Source organism: Loxodonta africana, chromosome 2, assembly GCF_030014295.1.
Source record: "Loxodonta africana isolate mLoxAfr1 chromosome 2, mLoxAfr1.hap2, whole genome shotgun sequence".
NCBI lineage: Eukaryota > Metazoa > Chordata > Mammalia > Proboscidea > Elephantidae > Loxodonta > Loxodonta africana.
This window is the reverse complement of record NC_087343.1, coordinates 214,110,163-214,133,354: the sequence shown is the minus strand read 5'-3', so window position 1 is coordinate 214,133,354 and position 23,192 is coordinate 214,110,163. Positions and strand designations below refer to the sequence as shown.

Here is a 23,192-nt window from a genome sequence, read left to right as displayed (position 1 = left end):
GAAGGCAATGGGATGACATATTTAAAAAACTGAAGGAAAAAAATTGCCTGCCAAGAATCATATATCCAGCCCTAGTACATGGCATAAACAGTATACAAAACATTATAAAGAATGTAGAAGAAAAACTAGATAACTGGGAACCCCTAAAAATCGAACACCTATGCTCATCCAAAGATTTCACCAAAAGAGTAAAAAGACTACCTACAGACTTGAAAAAAGTATTTAGCTATGACATTTCTGACCAGTGCCTCATCTCTAAAATCTACATAAAACTGCAAAAACTGAACTGCAAAAAGATAAATAACCCAATTTAAAAATGGGCAAAAGATATGAATAGACGCTTCACTAAAGAAGACATTCAGGTAGCTAACAGATATATGAGGAGATGGTCACAATCATTAGCCATTAGAGAAATGCAGGTCAAAACTACAATGAGATTTTATCTCACTCCAACAAGGCTGGCATTAATCCAAAAAACACAAAATAATAAATGTTGCAGAGGCTGTGGAGAGATTGGAACACTTCTACACTGCTGGTGGGAATGTCAAATGGTACAACCACTTTGGAAATTGATTTGTTACTTCCTTAAAAAGCTAGAAATAGAACTACCATACGATCCACCAATCCCACTCCTTGGAATATATCCTAGAGAAATAAGAGCCTTTACACGAACACATACATGCACATCCATATTTATTGCATCAGTGTTTACAACAGCAAAAAGATGGAAACAACCAAGGTGCCCATCAACAGATGAATGGATAAATAAATTATGGTATATTCACACAATGGAATACTGTGCATCGATAAAGAACAGTGAGGAATCTGTGAAACATTTCATAACATGGGGGAACCTGGAAGACATTACGCTGAGTGAAATTAGTCAGTTGCAACAAGACAAATATTGTATAAGACCACTATTATAAGATCTTCAGAAATAGTTTAAACTGAGAAGAACACATTCTTTTGTGGGTACAAGAGGCAGGAGGGAGGGAGAATGGGGGAGAGGTATTCACTAATTAGACAGTAGATAGGAACTACTTTAGGTGAAGGGAAAGACAGCACACAATACAGGGGAGGTCAGCACAACTGGACTAAACCAAAAGCAAAGAATTTTCCTGAATAAAGAGAATGCTTCGAAGGCCAGCATAGCAGGGGCAGGGGTCTGGGGACCATGGTTTCAGGGGCCATCTAAGTCAATGGGCATAATAAAATCTATTAAGAAAACATTCTGTATCCCACTTTGAAGAGTGGTGTCTGGGTCTTAAATGCTAGCAACCAGCCATCTAAGATGCATCAATTGTCTCAACCCACCTGGATCAAAGGAGAATGAAGAACAACAAGGACACAAGGTGATTACGAGCCCAAGAGACAGAAAAGGCCACATGAATCAGAGACTACATCATCCTGAGACCAGAAGAACTAGATGGTGCCCAGCTACAACTGATGACTGCCTTGACAGGGAACACAACAGAGAAGCCCTGAGGTAGCAGGAGGGCAGTGGGATGCAGACCCCAAATTCTCCTAAGAACAGACTTAATGGTCTGACTGAGACTAGAAGGACCCCAGAGGTCATGGGCCCCAGACTTTCTGTTGCCCAGGAGAGGAACCGTTCCCGAAGCCAACTCTTCAGACATGGATTGGACTGGACAATGGGTTGGAGAGGAATGCTGGTGAGGAGTGAGCTTCTTGGATCAGGTGGACACTTGAGACTATGTTGGCATCTCCCACCTGGAGGGGAGATGAGAGGGTGGAGTGGGTTAGAAGCTGGCAAAATGGACACGAAAAGAGAGAGTGGAGGGAGAGAGTGGGCTGTCTCATTAGGGGGAGAGTAATTGGGAGTGTGTAGCAAGGTGTGTATGGGTTTCGTGTGAGAAACTGACTTGATTTGGAAACTTTCACTTAAAGTACAATAAAAAGTACAAAAAAAATAAAAAAGAAAAACTACTGCAAGAAACCAAAAGAGACCTACATAAGTGGAAAAACATACTTTGCTCATGGATAGGAAAGGTCAACATGGTAAAAATGGCTATTCTACCAAAAGTGATCTATAGATACAATGTAATTCCCATCTAAATTCCAATGACATTTTTTAATGAGATGGAGAAACAAATCACCAACTTCATATGGAACGGTAAGAGGCCCCAGATAAATAAGGCATTACTGAAAAAGAACAACAAAGTGGGAGGGCTCACGCTACCTGATTTTAGAACATATCATATTGCCACAGTAGTCAAAACAGCCTGGTACTGGTGCAACAACAGATACATAGACCAATGGAACAGAATTGAGAATGCAGACATAAATCCATCCACATATGAGTAGCTGATATTTGACAAAGGCCCAAAGTCAGTTAAAGGGGGAAAAGAGTCTCTTTAACAAATGGTGCTGACACAATTGGATATCCATCTGCAAAAAAAAAAAAAAAAAAAATGAAACAAGACCTATACCTCACATCATGCACAAAAACTAACTCAAAATGCATCAAAGACATAAATAAAAAATCTAAAATGATAAAGATCATGGAAGTAAAAATAGGGACAACACTAGCAGCCTAATCCATGGTAGAAACAGTATAGAAAACATTACTAAAAATGCACAAATGGTAGAAGACAAATTAGACACCTGGGAGCTCCTAAAAATCAAACACCTATGCTCACCCAAAGACTTCACTAAAACAGTAAAAAGATTACCTACAGACTGTGAAAAAGTTTTTAGCTATGACATTTCTGATCAGCATCTGATCTTTAAAATCTGCATGATATTGCAAAAACTCAACAATAAAAAGACAAATAACCCAATTAAAAAAATGGGCAAAGGATATGAACAGGCACTTCACCAAAGAAGACATTCAGGCAGCTAACAGATATATGAGGAAATGTTCAGGATCATTAACCATTAGAGAAGTGGAAACGAAAACTGCAATGAGATACCCTCTTACTCCAACAAGGCTGGCATTAAGCCAAAAAACACAAAATTAGAAATGTTAGAGAGGTTGCAGAGAGACTGGAACACTTATATACTTCTGGTGGTAATGTAAAATGGAAATTGATTTGGCACTTCCTTAAAACGCTAGAAATAGAACTACCTGCTGGTATCTGAATACAGGTGGCGTAGCTTCCAGCAGCACAGCAACATGCAAGCCCCCACAGTACGACAAACTGACAAACATGTGGGGGCCTTGGAATATATCCTAGAGAAATAAGAGCCTTTACACGAACAGATATATACACATCCATGTTCACTGTGGCACTGTTTATAATAGCAAAAAGATGGAAGCAACCAAGGTGCCCATCGATGGATGAATGGATAAATAAATTACAGTATATTCACACAATGGAATACCACGAATCGATACAAAACAATGATGTATCTGTAAAACATTTTATTACGTGGAGGAATCTGGAAGGCATTATGCTGAGTGAAATTAGTCAGCTGAGAGGACAAATATTGTATAAGACCACTTTTATAAGAACTCAAGAAATAGTTTAAACACAGAAAAAAAAAATTCTTTGATGGTTATGAGAGTGGGGAGGGAGGGAGGGAAAGGGGTATTCACTAATTACATAGTTCACAAAAACTACTTTAGGTAAAAGGAAAGACCACACACAATACAGGAGCGGTCAGCACAACTGGACTAAACCAAAAGCAAAGGAGTTTCCTGAAAAAATTGAACAAGTCAAAAACCAGAGTATCAGGGGCAGGGGTCTGGAGACCACAGTTTCAGGTGACATTTAGGTCAATTGGCATAATAAAATCTGTTAAGGAAACAGTCTGCATTTCACTTTGGTGTGTGTGCCCTCTGGGGTCTTAAACCCTTGCAAGCGGCCATCTAAGATGCATCAATTGGTCTCAACCCACCTGGACCAAAGGAGAATGAAGGACACCAAAGATACAAGGTAATTATGTCCCCAAGAGACAGAAAGGGCCACATAAACCAGAGACTACATCAGCCTGAGACCAGAAGAACTAGACGGTGCCCGGCTACAACGGATGACGACCCTGACAAGGAACACAACAGAGAACCCCTGAAGGACCAGGAGAGTAGTGGGATGCAGACCTCAAATTCTCGTCAAAAGACCAGACTTAATGGTCTGATTGATACTGGAAGGACTCTGCAGGTCATAGTCCTCAGACATTCTGTTAGCCCAAGATAGGAACCATTCCCAAAGCCAACTCTTTAGACAGGGATTGGAGTGGACTATAAGATAGAAAATGATACTGGTGAGGAGTGAGTTTCTTATCTCCCATAGACAAATGAGGCTATGTGGGCAGCTCTTGTCCAGAGGGGAGAGAACGCAGAGGGGCACAGAAGATAGCTTGAATGAACACAGAAAATACAGGGTGGAGAGAAGAAGTGTGCTGTCTCATTAAGGGGAGAGCAACTAGGAGTAAATAGCAAGGTGTATATAATACATATAGCGACCCGGAATCTACTCAGGGCACTGGGTTTGGGTGGGTTATATAATATTTTGTATGAAAGACTGACTTGATTTGTAAACTTGCACTTAAAGCACAATGAAAACAAATTTATATAAAAAAAAAAAACAGGTAAACGGAGCTCAGGTGAGACAGAGTAAAAAATAGAATCCAGACATCATCACAATTTTCAAACTTTGAGACCCAAACCTACTGTACAGCAATGATTAGTTACTGCTCCACTCAACACACACAGCCAGACACCCACACAAACACACGCTAATTTTACAGGATGAGAAAGAGCCCAATCTCTGTAGAACCAAAACGGCACTGTGTTTATTGACCAGGAACAAGGGGTTAAAATTCACGTTTTCTGGTAAGTTCACTGAAGTACAGGGGATTTAGCTGTTGAACAGCTTGTGTGTTCCAGGAAACAGAGATTATACACCAATCCTCTAGACGCTCCACTCCAAATTCTTCTCTCATGTGCAGCCCTGGGAATCCACAAAAGCATGACGACCTGAACCCTGACCTCTGAGCTGTAGGACTGGCATCTGTAAAATGCCATTAACCCTTTGGCTCCCACATGTGGTGAGGACACAAAAGGCTTCTACACCGCACTGCTGCTGCTGCAGTTTTACTGAACAGCCAAGCAGCTATAGAATAGATAGGCTACGGGGTGAAGTGAGCTGTCAAGGTCATCACCTAATCAATCCAGGTATGACAATGTGACAACAAACTCTAATCTAGTACCACATTCCAAGTCTCCTCCACTGCTGTGGACCTGGCTACACATGTTAAAGCCATCAAAAGCCCTAACTTCCATTCCTACAATATGTTCATGATAAAATGTTGCAATTATCGAGCAACTACTATACTTGAAGGAATCTGCAGAAAGCTTTCAGCACCCCAGTTCATTTATTCCTCATGCCTCTCTTAAGCACATATTGCTTCAAAGAGGTTATAGCTGAGGAAAGTTACAATTTATTAATCATATGCTCAATATTGCCCAAATGGTATGTTGCTGAGCCAGAGTCACAATGCAGGTCTACATGCCTGAGACTAATATCCTCCCTGACACCTCCCTTTCTGTTCCTATACCTACAGTGTGCTTGTCATTCTGGCTGTTAATCCTCAATTACACGGGTGATCTTGAGCCTACTGGGTAGCAGGGAGAGGTGACAAAGGAAACATCCTATTCCATTCAGACAACCTGAATCTCCTCCTGGCAGAGCCCCATGTGTCAGGCAAGACTGTTTCCCTTCAGGCCTTATATTTGGCTTTTTCGTTCATTAAAATTGATTTATGTAATATTGACACAGAGCCTACTTCAAATGGGCAAACAAGATATAGCACCGAACAAAACAGAAATATCCAGATGCACATGGATCATAACTTCCTTGTGAGTGGCAGTTAAGAAAATACAATGCCAAGCTCCCTGGGTGATGCAACTAGTGAAGTGCTTGACTGCAAGCTGAAAGGCTGGCATTTCAAAGCCACCCAGAGCTTCCTTGGAAGACAAGCCTGGTAATCTACTTTGAGAGGCCACAGCCTTGAAAACCCTATGGAGCAGTTCTACTCTGCACATATGGGGTTGCTATGAGTCGGAACTGACCACAGCAACAACAACAAGATGCCAAATACTGGTAAGTTCTATGAAAAATGCACCACAATAATGGAATAAACAGTAACACAGGCACATGTATCTTAGTGAGTTAGTGCAGATGAAAGCGAAACAATCATTTTAGGAAACACTGGCTACTGAAACCTGGCTGGTAAGGACAAAAAAATCACGCTTTCAATTCTAAAGACTTGGGGGAACTCTGTGATGATTTTGCAAACACTCATACAGATTTCTGAGGTTCACTGACTTCAACAACTCCCAGCAGAGAGGCACAGGAGTCAAACAGCACCACTGCCCTTCATGGCTGGGAAAGGGAAGATGCACTGGTTATTCACAAAATGAAACAGTCGTTAGCAAAGGGTAAACACATACACTGGGGCACTGGAAGAATAAAAGCAGCATGGATAAACACTATCAAGAAAGTAAAAGAAAACAGACAATAGCAATTATACAAAACACAAATGAAGACTGTCAGGTTTTAGTCCGATATGAAAAGAGCCTGGAAGTCATCACTTCCATCATCCTCAAGAAAAAACAGCTGAACATACTGAACTCAGAGTACTGTGGTCACAGGGCAAACGACTGTCCCCAGCCCTGGAGGGAACCATACGCCAATCATTCCAGAGCAGAAGCCCAAGAGCAAAAACCATTGCTAGGATCAGTACCATGCTTGGTGTGCACAAGCTTCAGGGATAAATATGCCAGGAGGCCCACCTTAGGGAGACCCACACAGTTTTGTGAGTTTTACCACCATGTATCCTACAACCTCCACAGTGTGAAGATCAGAGAAAAAGTCCCTTGTCCTGCTAGTGGGGACCAGTAGAAAAGCAGCCATTCTGAAACTCGCTCAGAGCATTCTGGTCTGCTTCACAAGGCCTGCTCTCAAGGGAAACTGTTTTACCGGAGTCTAACAGACCTGGAGCGGTGACATACCCAACCTCAGCCCCATCAGGGCTTCTTGTCTCACCACAGTGGGGGAGATGGAGGGAGAGAAGCACAAGTGAGTCACTGCCCAGGGCCCAGGTTCACTACAAGGCTGAGATCTGATTACTGGAATGCAGAGTACTGACAGTGCTGACGATGCAAGTAGCAGTATGAGTTAGGATATTCAGGGTGGGCTTCACTGAGAAGACTGATCTGAGCTAAGACTTGAAAGGTGTGAAGAAATGACTCAAGGGATAGCTGAGAAGAGACTGTTCCAGGAGGAGGAATGCCAGAGCACAGGCCAGCAGGTGGACGTGTGCGTCATATGTTTCAGGGAGATCCGAACCCCGGCATGGCCTGAGAAAAGTGAGAACCTGGAAAGTGATGGTAGTTTGGAAAGGGGATTGGAGCCAGTGTGCATATAATACTCTGGGGAACATGCTAGCTTCTGAAAAGACCAGGCTTCCCATCTGAGTGACATGCAGAGCAACTGTATGCCTTTGAGCAGAGATGGAAAATGACATGAGAGCACTTAAAGAACTTAAAGAAACTGTGTGTGGGGGCAAACGTAAAAGCTGGGAGACGTGCTAGAAGGTTATGGACATAATCAGATAAGAAATGATAAAAATGGGCATATACAAAAATGTATACCAAAGAACATACTGAAAATGTCAAAACTTTTCTAGTAAGAGGTGAAAAACAAGGATACCCATTATTCCATTCCTAGTCAACGTTATCCTAGAGGTTGTAGCCAATACATACCAAAAAAAGAAAATAAAGGAGGATGTTAAAGATTAAAAAAGCACCCAACCTATATTTTTAGGTTAAGTAACTGTATATGTAGAACCCCTAAAGATGGTACAGATGATTATAGGACTGAGAGTATTTAGGTTACAAAATAAATATCAAGTTAAGATTTATTTTAACTATTTCATTTATATATGCTAGCACCAGCCATTGGTGAAATTAATTTTAAAAAGATAACATATTTTTAGTAAGGATAAAAGGCATCGAAAAGAAGTGTAATTAAAAATTAACAAGCGATCCCAATGAGAAAATTATAAAACATTATTAAAGGACATCTAAATAGACTGAGGGCACTGGTGGGCTGGGTAAATAGACTGAAATAAATGAAAACACAGTGCATACTCTTAGACAACTGTTCTCTACAAATAGATCATTATTTCCAATGCACTTCAATAAAATTCCAACCAATCTCTTTTGAACTTCACAAAAATTTCTTCAAACGTATATATGTAACTGCAAATGTCCACAAAGAGCCAAGGTATTCTAAGAAATAAGGAAAGAATGGGCTTCTCCACACACGTATATAAAATTGTATTCACACATACTAATTTTACAAATGGAGCTATAATATATTAGACAGTATAATATCATTATAAGCATACATAATTGACCAACAGAAAAAAAATAAATGGCCCCAGAAAAGGCCCACCCATATCTATGGAAAGTTGATTCATGACACAGCAAGCATTGCAGGGCAGAGACAGAAAGCACTCACACTTTAATATGTGGGGAAGAATCAACTACTTGGAGTCCCTGGATTGGGTGAACGATTAATTGCTCATACAAAGAAAAGGTTGGAGGTTGAAGGCAAGGTACAGGTATGTTGGAAGAAAGGTCTGATGATTTACTTCCAAAAAATCAGCCACTGAAAATCCTATGGAGTGCAATTCTACTCTGAAACACATGGGGTCACCATAAGCTGGAATCAAGTAGAAGGCAAAAGGCTTATTTTTTATAAAATAATTACCTAATTGGAACAGTCTATTCCTATGTACTCCACATGCAAAAATCGATTCCACATGGGTCAGTTTTAGTTACGAGAACGTAAAATTTTAATACTTTGAGAAGTTAAAAGCAAATGATCTTATGACATTAGAATAGAGAAACAAATTTTAAATAAGATTAAGACATAAGGGAAAAGATTGGCCAAATTCCAATATATTAAAATTCACAGTTCATCAAAGGGCAACAAAATGAGTGAGAAGTTACACAAGAGTGGAAAATTTTCCCAAGTTTAGAAAGAAGCCCTAAAAAGTCATAGAGATATAAATGAACAACAGGAAAATACGCACAGCCTTTTCAACAATGGAGTAGAGTAAGGGGCTTGAACAATGAAATCAAAGCAAGATATGGTTTTATACTGATTACAAGATCAAAAATTACTTCATCAGATAAGCACATGGGACAAATAAGATATATATGTATACTTCATGGGAGAGAAAATTTGAAAAATGCATCAGTTCTTTTAGTAAATTAGAACTTGGCTACGATTTACAGAAGTCCTGGTGGTGCAGTGTTTAAGAGCTCACCTGCTAACCAAAAATTTGAAGTTGGAATCCACCAGCTGTTCCCTGGAAACCCTGTGGGGCAGTTCTACTCTGTCTTATAGGGTCATTATGAGTTGCAATCGACTCAACAGCAACAGGCTTTTATATCTATAACTCAGTGATTTCTCCTTCACTAGAGAGTGATTGCACTTGGAGTTCAGAAAGAGAATGAAGCAATATTCACAAGAACAAAAGTTACACCCGAACCACCCAAATCCTGTAAACCCTACAAAGGGTAGATAAATGCTGGCCCACTGTATGAACGCAAGCATACATAGCAACTTGGGGAGAGTAGAGCTACAGACAACATGTATGAAACTCAAAAGCATTCTGAGGAAAACAAGTCATGGAAGAACCCGACACAGTTATAATTAAATTTACAAACAGCTGGAAAGAGGCAAAACCAACCAATACAGAGATTATGGATTAAAACTTAGATGCCACGTTTATGGATGCTTCTTAGACGTAACCAACCCACCAGCAGGATTGGTTTGCTGGGATTGAAGGATTAGGACCACACTGTTGTGAGACATCTCGGGCAACTGATATAATATACTTCATAAAGTTAATGTTCTATAGCCAAATTTCACGAGTAATGTCTGGAGTCTTAAATGCTAACAAGGGCCATCTAAGATACAACTACTAGTCTCTACTCGTCTGGAGCAAAAGAGAAAGAAGGAAACCAATGACTCAAAGAAGAAACTAGTCTACAGGACTAAGGGTCTACATAAACCTCAGACCTAAAGTACCAGATGAGATGGTATCTGGCTACCATTACTGGCCATTCTGACAAGGGCCACAGTAGATGGACCCTGATAGAAAGGGAGAAAAATGTGAAGAATTTCAAATTCCCCCCAAAAAAACCAGTTGAGACTGGGGACTCCCCAAGACTGTTGCCCTGAGATACTCTTTAAACCCTGAGTCAAAACTAGCCCCTGAGGTCTCTTTTTAACTAAATAACAGATTGGCTCACGTAATAAAGAATATTGCCTTTGAGTACTATGCTCCATTAAAAGATAATCTATAGGAGACCAAACAGTCAAGAATTACTTTAAAACAAAGATAAGAAGGTAAGGACAGGGGAACTAGATCAGTGGAAAGGGAACGACCAGAACAGAAATACTGAGAATGTTTATGAATTGTGAAGAATGTCACCAACGTCACTGAACAATTTGTGTGGAAATTGTTGAAAGGGAACCTAAACTGCTGTGTAAACCTTTACTGAAAAAATGACAAAATGCTATTTAAAAAATAAATAAATAAAAGACTTGGGTGTCAAAGATATAATAACTGTAATAATAATAAACTCCTCAAATGCAGATAGATATTATGTCCAGGCAGGAAATAGACCAGATCAGGGTGGGACACACTGGGAGGCCATAAAAACTGACAAGGCCTATTTACAATCAGGGATTTAGATTCCTGTTACTTAAACTATACATGAGCCATTTATGCACTCCTTGTTTATGATACAGTTGACAAAAAAAGCTTAAAGCAGTGGCTTAAAACATGAAACGTAATTTTCATATAACAATTTTACAAAGTCATGTGAAAACCCATTCACTCTGATTTAACTTGTTTTAGTTCAGAACGACTTACATGTCTAAACTTTTAATACTTGGATCTCAGAAATTTACATTTACCTTCACTTAGAGCAAGCTTTGTAAGAGTAAAATACTGGATACAATCCAGGTGTCCACTGGTGGCGGTATGGTCAAAACAAACAAACGAAGATCAACCATATGCAGTACTGTGAAGTTTTATAAGAATTTAGATTTAAGTTCTCTATGTATTGTCATAAAAAGATGCCTGGAAATTTTGTTAATTAAAAACCAAATACAAATTCCAAGCTACCCTTTGTTTAACAGAGGAGAAATAATGTGCTTCACATTTAAATTTTTATACTTAAATCAGTTTAAGAAGGCAATTCTCAGTATTTGAGAAGTTTATATACATTAAATTGAAAAATTCTCTTAATAGACTGGTTGAAGCCTAGGAAGATAAGGGTAAATTTCAAGGTAATCAAAAAGAAAGTTAACAAACCTACTCATCAAAAGAAGAAAAACATAAACTGTCAATAAGAACAAAATCTACAAAAACAAAAGAAATGAAAAAGAAATCCACAAACAAAAGGAACTCAGCACAGAAGAGTAAGAGAAACAAAGATAACGTCAGCACCACAAAAAACAGCACTACAAAATAACAGCAATAAACTCACAACTATCAATAATTACACTAAATGTAAACGGTCTAAATGCACCCACAAAGAAATAGAGAGTGACAGGATGGATTAAAAAAACAGGATCCATCACTATGCTGTTTACAAGAGACACACCTTAGAAACAAAGATGTAAATTCATTAAAAATCAAAGGATGGAAACACATATATCAAGCAAATCACTTCAAAAAAAAAAAAAAAAGACAGAAGTGGCAATACTAATCTAAGATAAAATAGACTTTAAAACAAAATACACCATAAAAGACAAAGAAGAGCACTATACAATGATTAAAGGGATTATCCATCATGAAGACTTAACGATAATAAACACCTCTGCACCCAATGACAGGGCTCCCAAGTACATAAAACAAATTCTAACAGTACTGAAAAGAGAAATTCACAGTTCTACAATAAAAAAAGAAATATAAATGCAGAATAACAAAATTTTTCACACATCAAAATGGTCAAAAAAAAAAAAGAATCAAATTTCTCAAGAACATAGGGAAACACAGCCTCATAAGTTACTAGGGAGTAAGATGAAGCCAGTTTTCCAGAAGTCAAATTGTCAAAATATATATAAAAAAAAAAAAACATGATTTCTCCTCTTTGACATAATAATCATAATTATAGTAATTAGTCCTAAGGAAAAAAAATCAAGGATGTACAAAGATTTATTATGAAAAATCTTTACTAAAGCCTGGTTCTGGTACAACAACAGAAACATAGACCAGCGGAACAGAATTGAGAATCCAGACATAAATCCATCCACATATGAGTAGGTGATATTTGACAAAGGCCCAAAGTCAGTTAAATGGGGAAAAGACAGTCTCTTTAACAAATGGTGCTGGCAAAACTGGATATCCATCTGCAAAACAATGAAACAAGACCCATACCTCACACCATGTGCAAAAACTAACTCAAAATGAATCAACGACCTAAATATAAAATCTAAAATGATAAAGATCATGTAAGAAAAAATAGGAACAACATTAGGAGCCCTACACATGGCATAAATAGTATACGAAACATTACTAACAATGCAAAAGAACTAGATAACTGGGAGCTTCTAAAAATCAAACATCTATGCTCATCCAAAGACTTCACCAAAAGAGTAAAAAGACTACCCACAGACTGGGAAAAAAAGTTTTCAGCTATGACATTTCCGATCAGCATCTGATCTCTAAAATCTATGATACTGCAAAAACTCGACTACAAAAGACAAATACCCAGTTAAAAAATGGGCAAAGGATATGAACAGGCACTTCACTAAAGAACACATTCAGGTAGCTAAAAGATACATGAGGAAACACTCACCATCATTAGCCATTAGAGAAACGCAAATCGAAACTACAATGAGATTCCATCTCACTCCAACAAAAACAAGGCCGGCATTAATCCAAAAACACAAAATAATAAATGTTCGAGAGGTTGTGGAGAGACTGGAACACTTATACAAGGCTGGTGGAAACGTAAAATGGTACAATGACTTTGGAAATCAATTTGGCGGTTCCGTAAAAAGCTAGAAATAGAACTACCATAAACCAAACTAAACCAAACCCACTGCCGTAGAGTCAATTCTGACTCATAACGAACCTACGGGACAGGGCAGAACTGCCCCACAGGGTTTCCAAGGAGCGCCTCGCAGATTCAAACTACTGACCTTTTGGTTAGCAGCCATAGCATTTAACCAGTACGCCACCAGTGTTTCCAGAACTACCATACAATCCAGCAATCCCACTCCTTGGAATACATAAATACATCCTAGAGAAATAAGGGCCTTTACATGAACAGACACATGTACACCCATGTTCACTGTAGCATTGTTTACAATAGCAAAAGGATAGAAGCAACTAAGGTGCCCATCAACAGATGAATGGAAAAATTATGGTATATTCACACAAGCGAATACTATGCATCAGTAAAGAACAATGATGAATCCGTGAAACATTTCATAACATGGATGAATCTGGAAGCCATTATGCTGAGTGAAATTAGTCACATGCAAAAGGACAAATATTGTATGAGACCACTATCATAAGAGCTCAAAAAATAGTTTAAACAGAGAAGAAAATATTCTTTGATGGTTACGAGAGTGGGGAGGGAGGGAGGGGGAGGGGTTTTCACTAACTAGGTAGTAGATAAGAACTACTTTACGTGAAGGGAAAGACAACACACAATATAGGAGAGGTCAGCAGAACTGGACTAAACCAAAAGCAAAGATTCCTGAATAAACTGAATGCTTCAAAGGCCAGCGTAGCAGTGGTGGGAGTTTGGGGACCATGGTTTCAGGTGATATCTAGGTGAATTGACATAATAAAATTTATTAACATTCTGCATCCCACTTTGGAGAGTGGGGTCTGGGGTCTTAAATGCTTGCAAGTGGCCATCTAAGATGCATCAATTGATCTCAACCCACCTGGAGCAGAGGAGAATGAAGAACACCAAAGACATAAGGTAATTATGAGGCCAAGAGACAGAAACGGCCACATAAACCAGAGTCTACATCAGCCTGAGACCAGAAGACGTGGATGGTACCCGGCTACAACCAATGACTGCCCTGACAGGGAACACAACAGAGAACTCCTGAGGGAGCAAGAGGGCAATAGGATGCAGACCCCAAATTCTTGTAAAAAGAATGATCTGACTGAGACTAGAAGGACCCCAGAGGTCATGGTCCCCAGACCTTCTGTTACTCCAAGACAGGAACCATTCCCTTCAGACAGGGATTGGACAGGACTATGGGATAGAAAATGATACTGGTAAAGAGTGAGCTTCTTGAATCAAGTAGACACACGAGATTATGTGGGCAGCTCCTGTCTGGAGGAGAGATGAGAGGGCAGGGGTGGTCAGGAGCTGGTCAAATGGACATGAAAATAAAGAGTGGAAGGAAGGAGTGTGCTGTCTCATTAGGGGGAGAGCAGCTAGGAGTATAAAAAAAAAAAGAAAAAACTCACTGCCGTCAAGTCGATTCCGACTCATAACGACCCTATAGGACAGCATAGAACTGCCCCGTGGAGTTTCCTGGTGGATTTGAACTGCTGACCTCTTGGTTAAGAGCCGTAGCACTTAACCGCAACACCACCAGGGTTTCCAGGAGTATATAGCAAGGTTTTACACAGGTTTTTGTATGAAAGACTGACTTGGTTTGTAAACTGTCACTTAAAGCATAAGAAAAATTAAAAAAAAAAAAATTGGAAAGCAATTTAAAACTATTATAATGAACTCTATTCAACTCATATTAGCAATTCTGAAAAGGTGTTTTATGGATTACTAAATTTGTATATATTATGTAAAACTTTTTAAGAATAAAAGAGCTGCAATTTTTGAAGGACAAAAAAGAATGTTTATTAGATATGTGCACGATTAGAAAGTGGTAAGGTAGGAAACTTGGGGGGGGTGAATTTACATCAGTGGGGGAGGAACAAGTGGGAAAAGGAGGGTGAGAATTGTTGAGAAACTCAAAAAAATCTAATCAATGCCACTGAATTGTACATGTAGAAATTGTTCAATTGGTATAGGTTCTGATGTGTATATTCTCAACAAAAATAATAAAAATAAAATAAATTATATAAGAAAAAAACTGAAAAATTCTCAGTACAAACAGAAAGTGATCTAGAAATTTTCTCCAACTGGAAACTAAACCCAAGAAGTTAAAAATACCACCTCGTAAGGTGAGCCTGTCTAGCAAAAAAGAACACTTTTATTTTAGATTCCAAATCAAGACTGTGGAGAGAAGGTGGAGATCAGGTGAAAATTATAGGGCCCTTTTTTTTTTTAATAGGGTCACTATGAGTTGGAATTGACTCGACGGCACTGGGTTTAATATCAGCTTTAGCAGAGATGGGTGGGAGGACAAAGACTCAGACTGGGGACACATGCTGCTCACACACCTGAAAGCCTCAAGGAAAAAGCATCCCTCCAAAAGGACGGAGCTAGAGGCCCCATACACGATCCAGCTGCACTCACTGTCCCTCGCCTTATTTCAGTGGTGAATTCACGAGCGGACCAAGCCCCGCTGAGGATCCCATTAATAGTCAGGGCCTTCTGCTACCAGCCTCTCCCCCATTTTCCACCAAACCACACAGTGTGAGGGGGGACCTGTAGTTTTACAACTGCACAGAAAAGGCTCCAGTGCCTGGGGGAAGCCAAGAAAACTGCAGGATGGGACAAGGGTGGCTCTGGAGGACCTGGCCTTGGTCTCCTCAGTCACAGCTGCTCTGCTTCAGACTCTGGTCAGGAGGTTCTGTCATTCAACGCAGAGAACCAAGACCCAGGAGAGGGATGTTAACGCCCCATGATGCCAGTCCTGACAGTCATATAAGGAAGGCGGCCCCAGGCTTCCAAGGCTTGAAAATCTCTGTGTGTGTAGAGAAAGGGCCCAGCGACAGTGCAAAAGGGCCGCAGGAGGCCTGTTAGGGCTCAGTGCCTTAGCCTCCTCTGCCACCTTTTTACCTCACTGAGAAGCACAAGGCCAGGAGCACATGGTCCCCCAACAATTCATACCTAGCCTCTCCCCTTGCAGTAACATTACCCCAGCTCTCTGTAGGACTCACCATTTCCTGGCTCCCGCTTCTGGAAGTCAATGCGAATGTGCTCTCTAAGCCCAAGAAGCCACTTTAGGAAGAGGGATGGCAGTGGAAGCAGGGCTACTAGGCAGTCCGGAGGCAGATGAATGATGTTCAGTCCACACAGCCAGTCAGAGCAGTGAAAATCCTTACTTGTGATTGCGTGGATGGGCAGGACGGTCACCCTCAGTCCCCCGCTGCCTAGACTGCACTAGCTCTCCCTGTGCCACTCCTGGGACCTGAAATGGAAGAAGGAGACAGTGCTGGGTAAGGAGGAAGAGACAGCTTCCTGGCCTTCAGCCCTTTCCCTGAGTAGGGCTTTCCCCCAGGCTCAGGGCCATGCTCCACTCTGAAGATATTTGCATTTAAGGCAGATCCTGCTCCAGCCTTCAGAGCACACATTTGAATTCTTCATGCAGCTCCACAGGCCTCTTCCTCTGGGAACAAAGTCACAGATGGAGGGGCCTCCTCATCCCAGAGCAGGAAAGGCATCCAGGCCTGCCCAGGCTGGGGAACATGAGCCCCGCTTCCCGCAGGGCATCAGGGCCCGTGGCTTAGGTTGAGGGTTTGCCTATGAGATTAACCCACACATTTTATTTGATTATCAACATAGGTGAATTTTCAGGGAGAATATATTTTTCAAGTTCAAGTCAATGAACTCATCATGCGTCAATAATTTCTAATTATGTGCAGTTAAAACTCTTCTGTTGTGCTTTGTTTTTTTAAAAAACTTTTCATTTATAGCACGGTAATATGTGATCAGTATTTTTCCTGCTGATTTTGCAACTAACATTTCTTTCTTCCCTTTGAGGTTTTTAATTTCTTTGTTTTTCTTCACTCTTTGACCATGACACCACCAGCTTTCCAGAACCCTGGGAGAATTCCTGAACCCATTCTCTTTCAACCTTATAAAAATCGCTCAACCAGTAAATCAGAAAATCATTACGTTTCCTCTGAGAAGCAGTCTGCTCCCACTTCTTTTCTCCTCACTACCCCATGCAGCTGTCTCATACTCTTTTATTTTGGTCTTGGTGTAAATGTTTTCTCTCACTCTCACGTGATCTGTGTACCAGTGGCTACATCCTACATCTATAATAGTTATTTTCAGCTTAAACCGGGACCTTGTGACACACAGAGACTCTCAAGCCCCACCCAAGATAAAACTCTGCATTTGCACAAGATCCCTGGGGTATCCACATCCAAGTGCTCCCTGCTCCAGAGCCTGTAACTGAAGAAAGGAACATTCTATCATAGACGCCATGTCTCAGCCTGCTCTACTAACCAGGTCCAAGCCCCCTACTCCCTGGCTGGCTTTGGTGGTCCAGTTGGGTCCTGCTCGCCTGTTCCAGGCTCTGGCCCACACTGGGCTTATCACTGAAGATAGATGCCATCCCAGTGCCCCCGCATCCCTGTGGCTAGAGCGCGCTGTGTGTGGAGAAAGGCCTGAGTGGGTAGTGCGAGCCGATGCACACTCCCACAGCTGTCTCCAAAGCAGAATGCAGGTTACCAATGAAACTTGTCCCAGAGGTGGACAGCCAGATACCAGGAGACACAGAGAATCCCTGGAGGAGCCTGGGCCAGGACAGAGCCATCCCATAACTAGGACACAGGCCCTCAGGGCTGCCTCCTTCCTAGCCTCCACAGCTCGTGAGTCTGAGGGTATCCAGAATCTCGGCCTTCCTGGAAAGACTGGGAGCTGCTCCCTGCAGCCCAGACATGGCCAGGGCTTGGTGAAGAGGGGGTGCCAAGGGCCAAGGTAAGGACAGAGGCCATGAGGTGCCTATGAAGGATCCAGGAAAGAGGGACCCAATCAGCTGCTCCCCCACCTTGGCTGAACCTAAAATGGAAGCCTGTGAAGAGAGGCTGACAGGTGGCAGCTGAAGGCAGGGAGGAGGGCGCGACTGACCATGGCTCCATGGTGCCTCTGTGATAGCCTCCCTTTCCTGGGAGAGGAGAAGAGATCAGCACCCAGCTCTCATTCTGAGGGTAGAGACCATAGATCATGGCCCACCAGGAGCCTAGAGAGAGGGGAGTGGACAAAAGGAGTGTCATGGGGAAAGGCTGTGCCAGAGGACAGAAGGGGGTCATTGGATAGGGAGGGCTGGTTAGAGACCCTCAGCACTGCCCTTTTCCCACCCTCAGGGAGCTGTGGAAGGCTGAGAGGCCTGAGGAGGCTGTGGCAGGATGAGGGTGTGGGTGAGGGCCCATAACAAACTGATCAACAAAGGCCAGGCTACTAGAGAAGTGCACAACTTGTTTTAGACCCCTTCCTTCCCTCGCATTGCCATCACGCATGTTTGCCTCGTGAAGCTCACTGCTCCCCCAGGCCCCAAGTTCAGGTTTCAGTCCCAGGGCTCTGAGGCAGGCAGGGTGCAGAGGGAGCTCGACCTCCAGGCCCCATCTTGGCCAGCCCTCTTTCTCTGAGGCTTGATTCATTTTTAAACCCTTCCAGAAAACGGTTATCTAAAAGAAAAGAAACAGCTAGGAATAAATTAAACAAGGGAGGTGAAAGACTTGTACACGGAAAACTATAAAACATGACGGAAAGAAATTCAAAAGCTCTAAAGAAACGGAAGTCACCTCAGAACAAAGGCCCGGAGATCTACTTCCAAAAGTCCCAGCTATTGAAAGCCCTACAGAGTGCAGTTCTACTCCGAAACATACGAGGTGGTCATGAGTCAGAATCAACTCAAAGGCTTTTTTTTTTTTTTTCAGTTTAAGTAAATGGGAAGAAATCCTGTGTTCACGGATTGGAAGATTTAATATTGCTAAGATGTCAACAGTACCCAAAGTGATCTACTGATTCACTGCAATCCCTATTAAAATTCTAAAAGCCAAAAGCAAATCCTGAATTCATATGGAATTGCAAGAAGACATGAATCAATCCAAAGCAATCTTAAAAAGAGGAACAAAGTAGGGCAATGAATCCATCTGTATCAAAAAATGTACTGTAAACTACAATGATCCAAACAGTCTGGTTCTGCTATAAGGATAGACATAAAGACCAATGGAATAGAACTGAGAGGCCAGAATAAACATATACATTTAGGGTCAGTTGATTTACCAAAAAGGTAAATAATCTATTGTGTGAAAAAAATTCTCTTGAACAAATGGGGCTGGGAATACTGGGTCTCCACATGCAAAAGAATGAAGCTGGACCCAGACATCACACCATATATGAAAATTAACTTGGAACAGAATAATTACCACATGCAAACTAAAACTATAAAACTTTTAGGGTAAAAACGTATGGGTAGTGCCTCAAGACCTACTTTTTGTCAACAGATTCTTAGACATGACATCAAAATCATGAGCAACAAAAGACAAAGTAGATAAATTGGACTTCATCAAAATTAAAACTTCTGTGCATCAGACTTTATCAAGAAAGTGAAGTACAACTTACAGATTGAAGAAAATGTTTTGGAATTATGTATCAGATAATGGCTTAATATCCAGAATGTATACAAAATTCTTACAACTCAACAACAAATAAACAACACAATAAAAAATGGTCAAAGGATCTGAATAGATATTTCTCCAAAGAAGATACACAAATGGCCAATAAGCACATGAGATGTTCAAAGTCATTAGTGATTAGGAAAATGCAAATCAAGACAAAAGTGAGATACCACTTCACATATACTAGGATGGCTATTATCAATGGTAGCAATTTAAAATGGTACTACTGCCTCTACGGGAAACATTTTGCAGATTTCTCAAAACTCGGGGAAGCATTGGTGTTTCAGTGGTAGAATTCTCACCTTCCATCTGGGAGACCTAGCTTCGATTCCCAGCCAACGCACCTCAGATGTAGCCACGATTTATCTTTCAGTGGAGGATTCTGTGATGCTGTGATACTGAATAGGTTTCAGAGGAGCTTTCAGACTACGATGGACTAGGAAGAAAGGCCTGGTAACCTACTTCTGTGAAAATCAGCCAATTAAAAATCCTATGAGTCACAAGGGTCCATTTCATCCCACAGCACATGGGGTAACCACAAGTCAGAGCAACTCAAAAGCTAACAACAGCATAGCATACAAAGGGAGGCACATTATGTCTATTGGGGTATTAGATTACATTTAATAATTACTGTTATTTATAACATTAATTACACATATATATATGATATGTCTTAGAGTAATAATTACACATATTTATATGATATGTCTTAGAAGAAGTACAGCCAGAATGCTCCTTAGAAGCAATATGGTGAGACTTCGTCTCACGTACTTTGGACATGTTACGGGAAGGGATCAGTCCGTGGAGAAGGACATCATGCTTAGCAAAGTGACGGTCAGTGAAAAACAGGAAGATCCTTAACAAGATTGACTGACACGGGGGCAGCAACAACAGGCTCCAACATAACAACGATTGTGAGGACAGCACAGGCCCACAGTGTTTCATTCTGTTGTACATGAGGTTTCTATGAGTCTGAACCGACTTAACAGTACAACAATATGATATATTCTCATATAAACACAGTGAATAGTGGTCTACAGTATCACAGATGGTTGAGACTAACAGTAATATCGACCTTAGGTGTGAGTCTTGAGCTTAAACACCAGGATATTACTGTCTTAACTGTCTTAGCCAAGAACTATAGGTAAAAGCCACAAGGACTGAGGAAATAGAAAGATGAAAGGTAGAAGGCCAATTGAAAATTTACTCGTAAAGAGAAGATTAGTTGTAGCCACTCCCTCTCATTCACAAAGTATGAAGGTTTTCATGACATTTTTCTAAGGCACAAAATTAACAATGTTCATAATCTCTCAACACAAAATAACAATCTCATTGGTCAGGTGGGAACGTTTTTCTTTGTGAGTGACAAAACACCTGGAAAACTGAAACACCTAAGAACTTTATCATTTTATCTCCTCATATAACAAGAGGTTACACTTTAGGAGGAGACAGGTGCTCTGTGAAGCAATCAGTGAGGCAGGTTCCCTCCTTCTGCCTACTCTGCCTACGTTACCACACAACCTACATTCTCACTGTGGCGAGCCGGCTGCTGTATGAGAAAGAGTAAGACTGAAGGAGGAGGGAAAAGCCTGTTTTTTCCTTCTTGGGCTTTGCGTTGTTTATATGCAAAAGTATGAGACCCAGTGACTTTGTCTATGTTATTGGCAAGTTCTGTGTCGAATAGCCACCCTTACTGTAATAGAAAATTGGGATGTTGGTTGTTCAGTGGTTGCCATGGATTGAATTATGTCTCCCCTACCAGAAAAAACGTGTGTATTAACTTGGTTAGGCCATGATTCCCAGTATTGCGTGGTTGTCTTCCATTTTGTCATTGTAATTTTATGTTAAAGAGGATTAGGGTGGGATTGTAACACCACCCTTACCCAGGTCACATCCCTAATCCAACGTAAAGGGAGTTTCCCTGGGGTGTGGCATGCACCACCTTTTATCTCTCAAGAGATAAAAAGGAAAGGGAAGCAAAAAGAGAGTTGGGGACCTCATACCACCAAGAAAGCAGTGCTGGGAGCAGAGTGCATCCATTGAACCTGTGTTTTCTACGCTGAGATGCTCCCAGACCAAGGGAAGACTGATGCATCACAAAGACTTTCCTCCTGAGAGAACAGAGAAAGAAAGCCTTTCCCTGGAGCTGGTGCCCTGAGTTTGGATTTATAGCTTACCGAACTGTGAGAGAATAAACTTCTCTTTATTAAAGCCATCCACTTGTGGTATTTCTATTATACCAGCACTAGATGACTAAGACAGAATTTGGTACTGGGAGTGGGGTGCTGGTCCAACCTAAAATTTGAAAGCGGTTTTCAAACTGTGAATGGATAGAGGACTGGCAGCAGCAAAGGACCGGCAGCACCAGAGAAATGGCAGCAGCAGAGAAGCAGGAGCAGCTGAGAACCCGCGGCAGCAGAGAACCAATAGCAGCAGAACCAGGAGACCAGCGCCACACAGCGCTGGAGCCAACCCACAGAGCGAGAGAGTTAAGTGCCTGTGCGCAGGAGGATTCCTGGCGGAGTGGGGTGCCTCTGGGCACTTATCGGTGGAGCTAGGCTTGCTGAACCTTGGAGCAAGAGAGCTGACTGCCTTCTGGCCAAAGTCTACTGGTGGAGTGGGGTGCCTCCAGGCACTTATTGGTGGAGCTACAGAGAGCTTTGAAACATTTGCCCTAGCAGGGTAGATGAGGGTGTGAGGGCCCAGGGCCGAGAGGCCAAGAAACCAGGAAGCAGAAGCTGAAGAGACAAGGAACACAAGAAGCTGAACTGCCTCAATCTGAAAAGGTATGGTCACATAATAAAATCTATTAAGAAAACATTTTGCATCCCACTTCAGAGACTGGCGTCTGGGGTGTTAAACACTAGCACGCAGCCATCTAAGATGCATCAATTGGTCTCAACCTACCTGGAGCAAGGGAGAATGAAAAACACCAAAGACACAAGGTAATTATGGGCCCAAGAGACAGAAAGGGCCACATAAACCAGAGACTACAACAGCCTGAGACCAGAAGAACTGGATGGTGCCTGCCTACAACTGATGACTGCCCTGACAGGGAACACAACAGAAAACCCCTAAGGGAGCAGGAAAGCAGAAGGATACAGACCTCAAATTCTCATCAAAAGACCAGACTTAATGGTCTGACTGAGACTAGAAGGACCCCAGAAGTCATGGTCCCCCGACCCTCTGTTAGCCCAAAACAGGAAGCATTCCCAAAGCCAACTCTTCAGACAGGGATTGGACTGGACTATGGGACAGAAAATGATACTGGTAAGGAGCGAGCTTCTTGGATCAAGCAGACACATGAGACTATGTGGGCAGCTCCTGTCTAGATGGGAGATGAAAGGGCAGAGGGGGTCAGGAGCTGGCCAAATGAACATGAAAATATAGAGTGGAAAGAAGGAGTGTGCTGTCCCATTAGGGAGAGAGCAACTAGGAGTATATAGCAAGGTGTACATAAATTTTTGCATGAGAGACTGGCTTGATTTCTAAAGTTTCACTTAAAGCACAATAAAAATTAAAAAAAAAAAAAGGTATGGCCATGACCTCTGGGGTTGCAAAGGGTGGAGCTGTGGCCTCTGGTGTTTCTAAGGGTAGAGTCACCACTCAGATGGACCAGGAAAATGGTG

General features: G+C 41.5%; 1 protein-coding gene across 2 annotated transcripts in view; it reads right to left on the bottom strand.

The window, feature by feature from the left end:
• Nucleotides 1–17,383, bottom strand: part of LOC100674473 (zinc finger protein 420-like) — a 47,287-nt gene extending 29,904 nt beyond the window's left edge. For both annotated transcript variants that reach the window (XM_023539714.2, XM_064279436.1), the window contains exon 1: nt 16,093–17,383. In XM_023539714.2, coding sequence (XP_023395482.2) covers nt 16,093–16,095 — 3 coding nt within the window. In that variant the 5' untranslated portion in view covers nt 16,096–17,383. The remainder of the gene's footprint in view (nt 1–16,092) is intronic.
• Nucleotides 17,384–23,192: the final 5,809 nt, after the last annotated feature.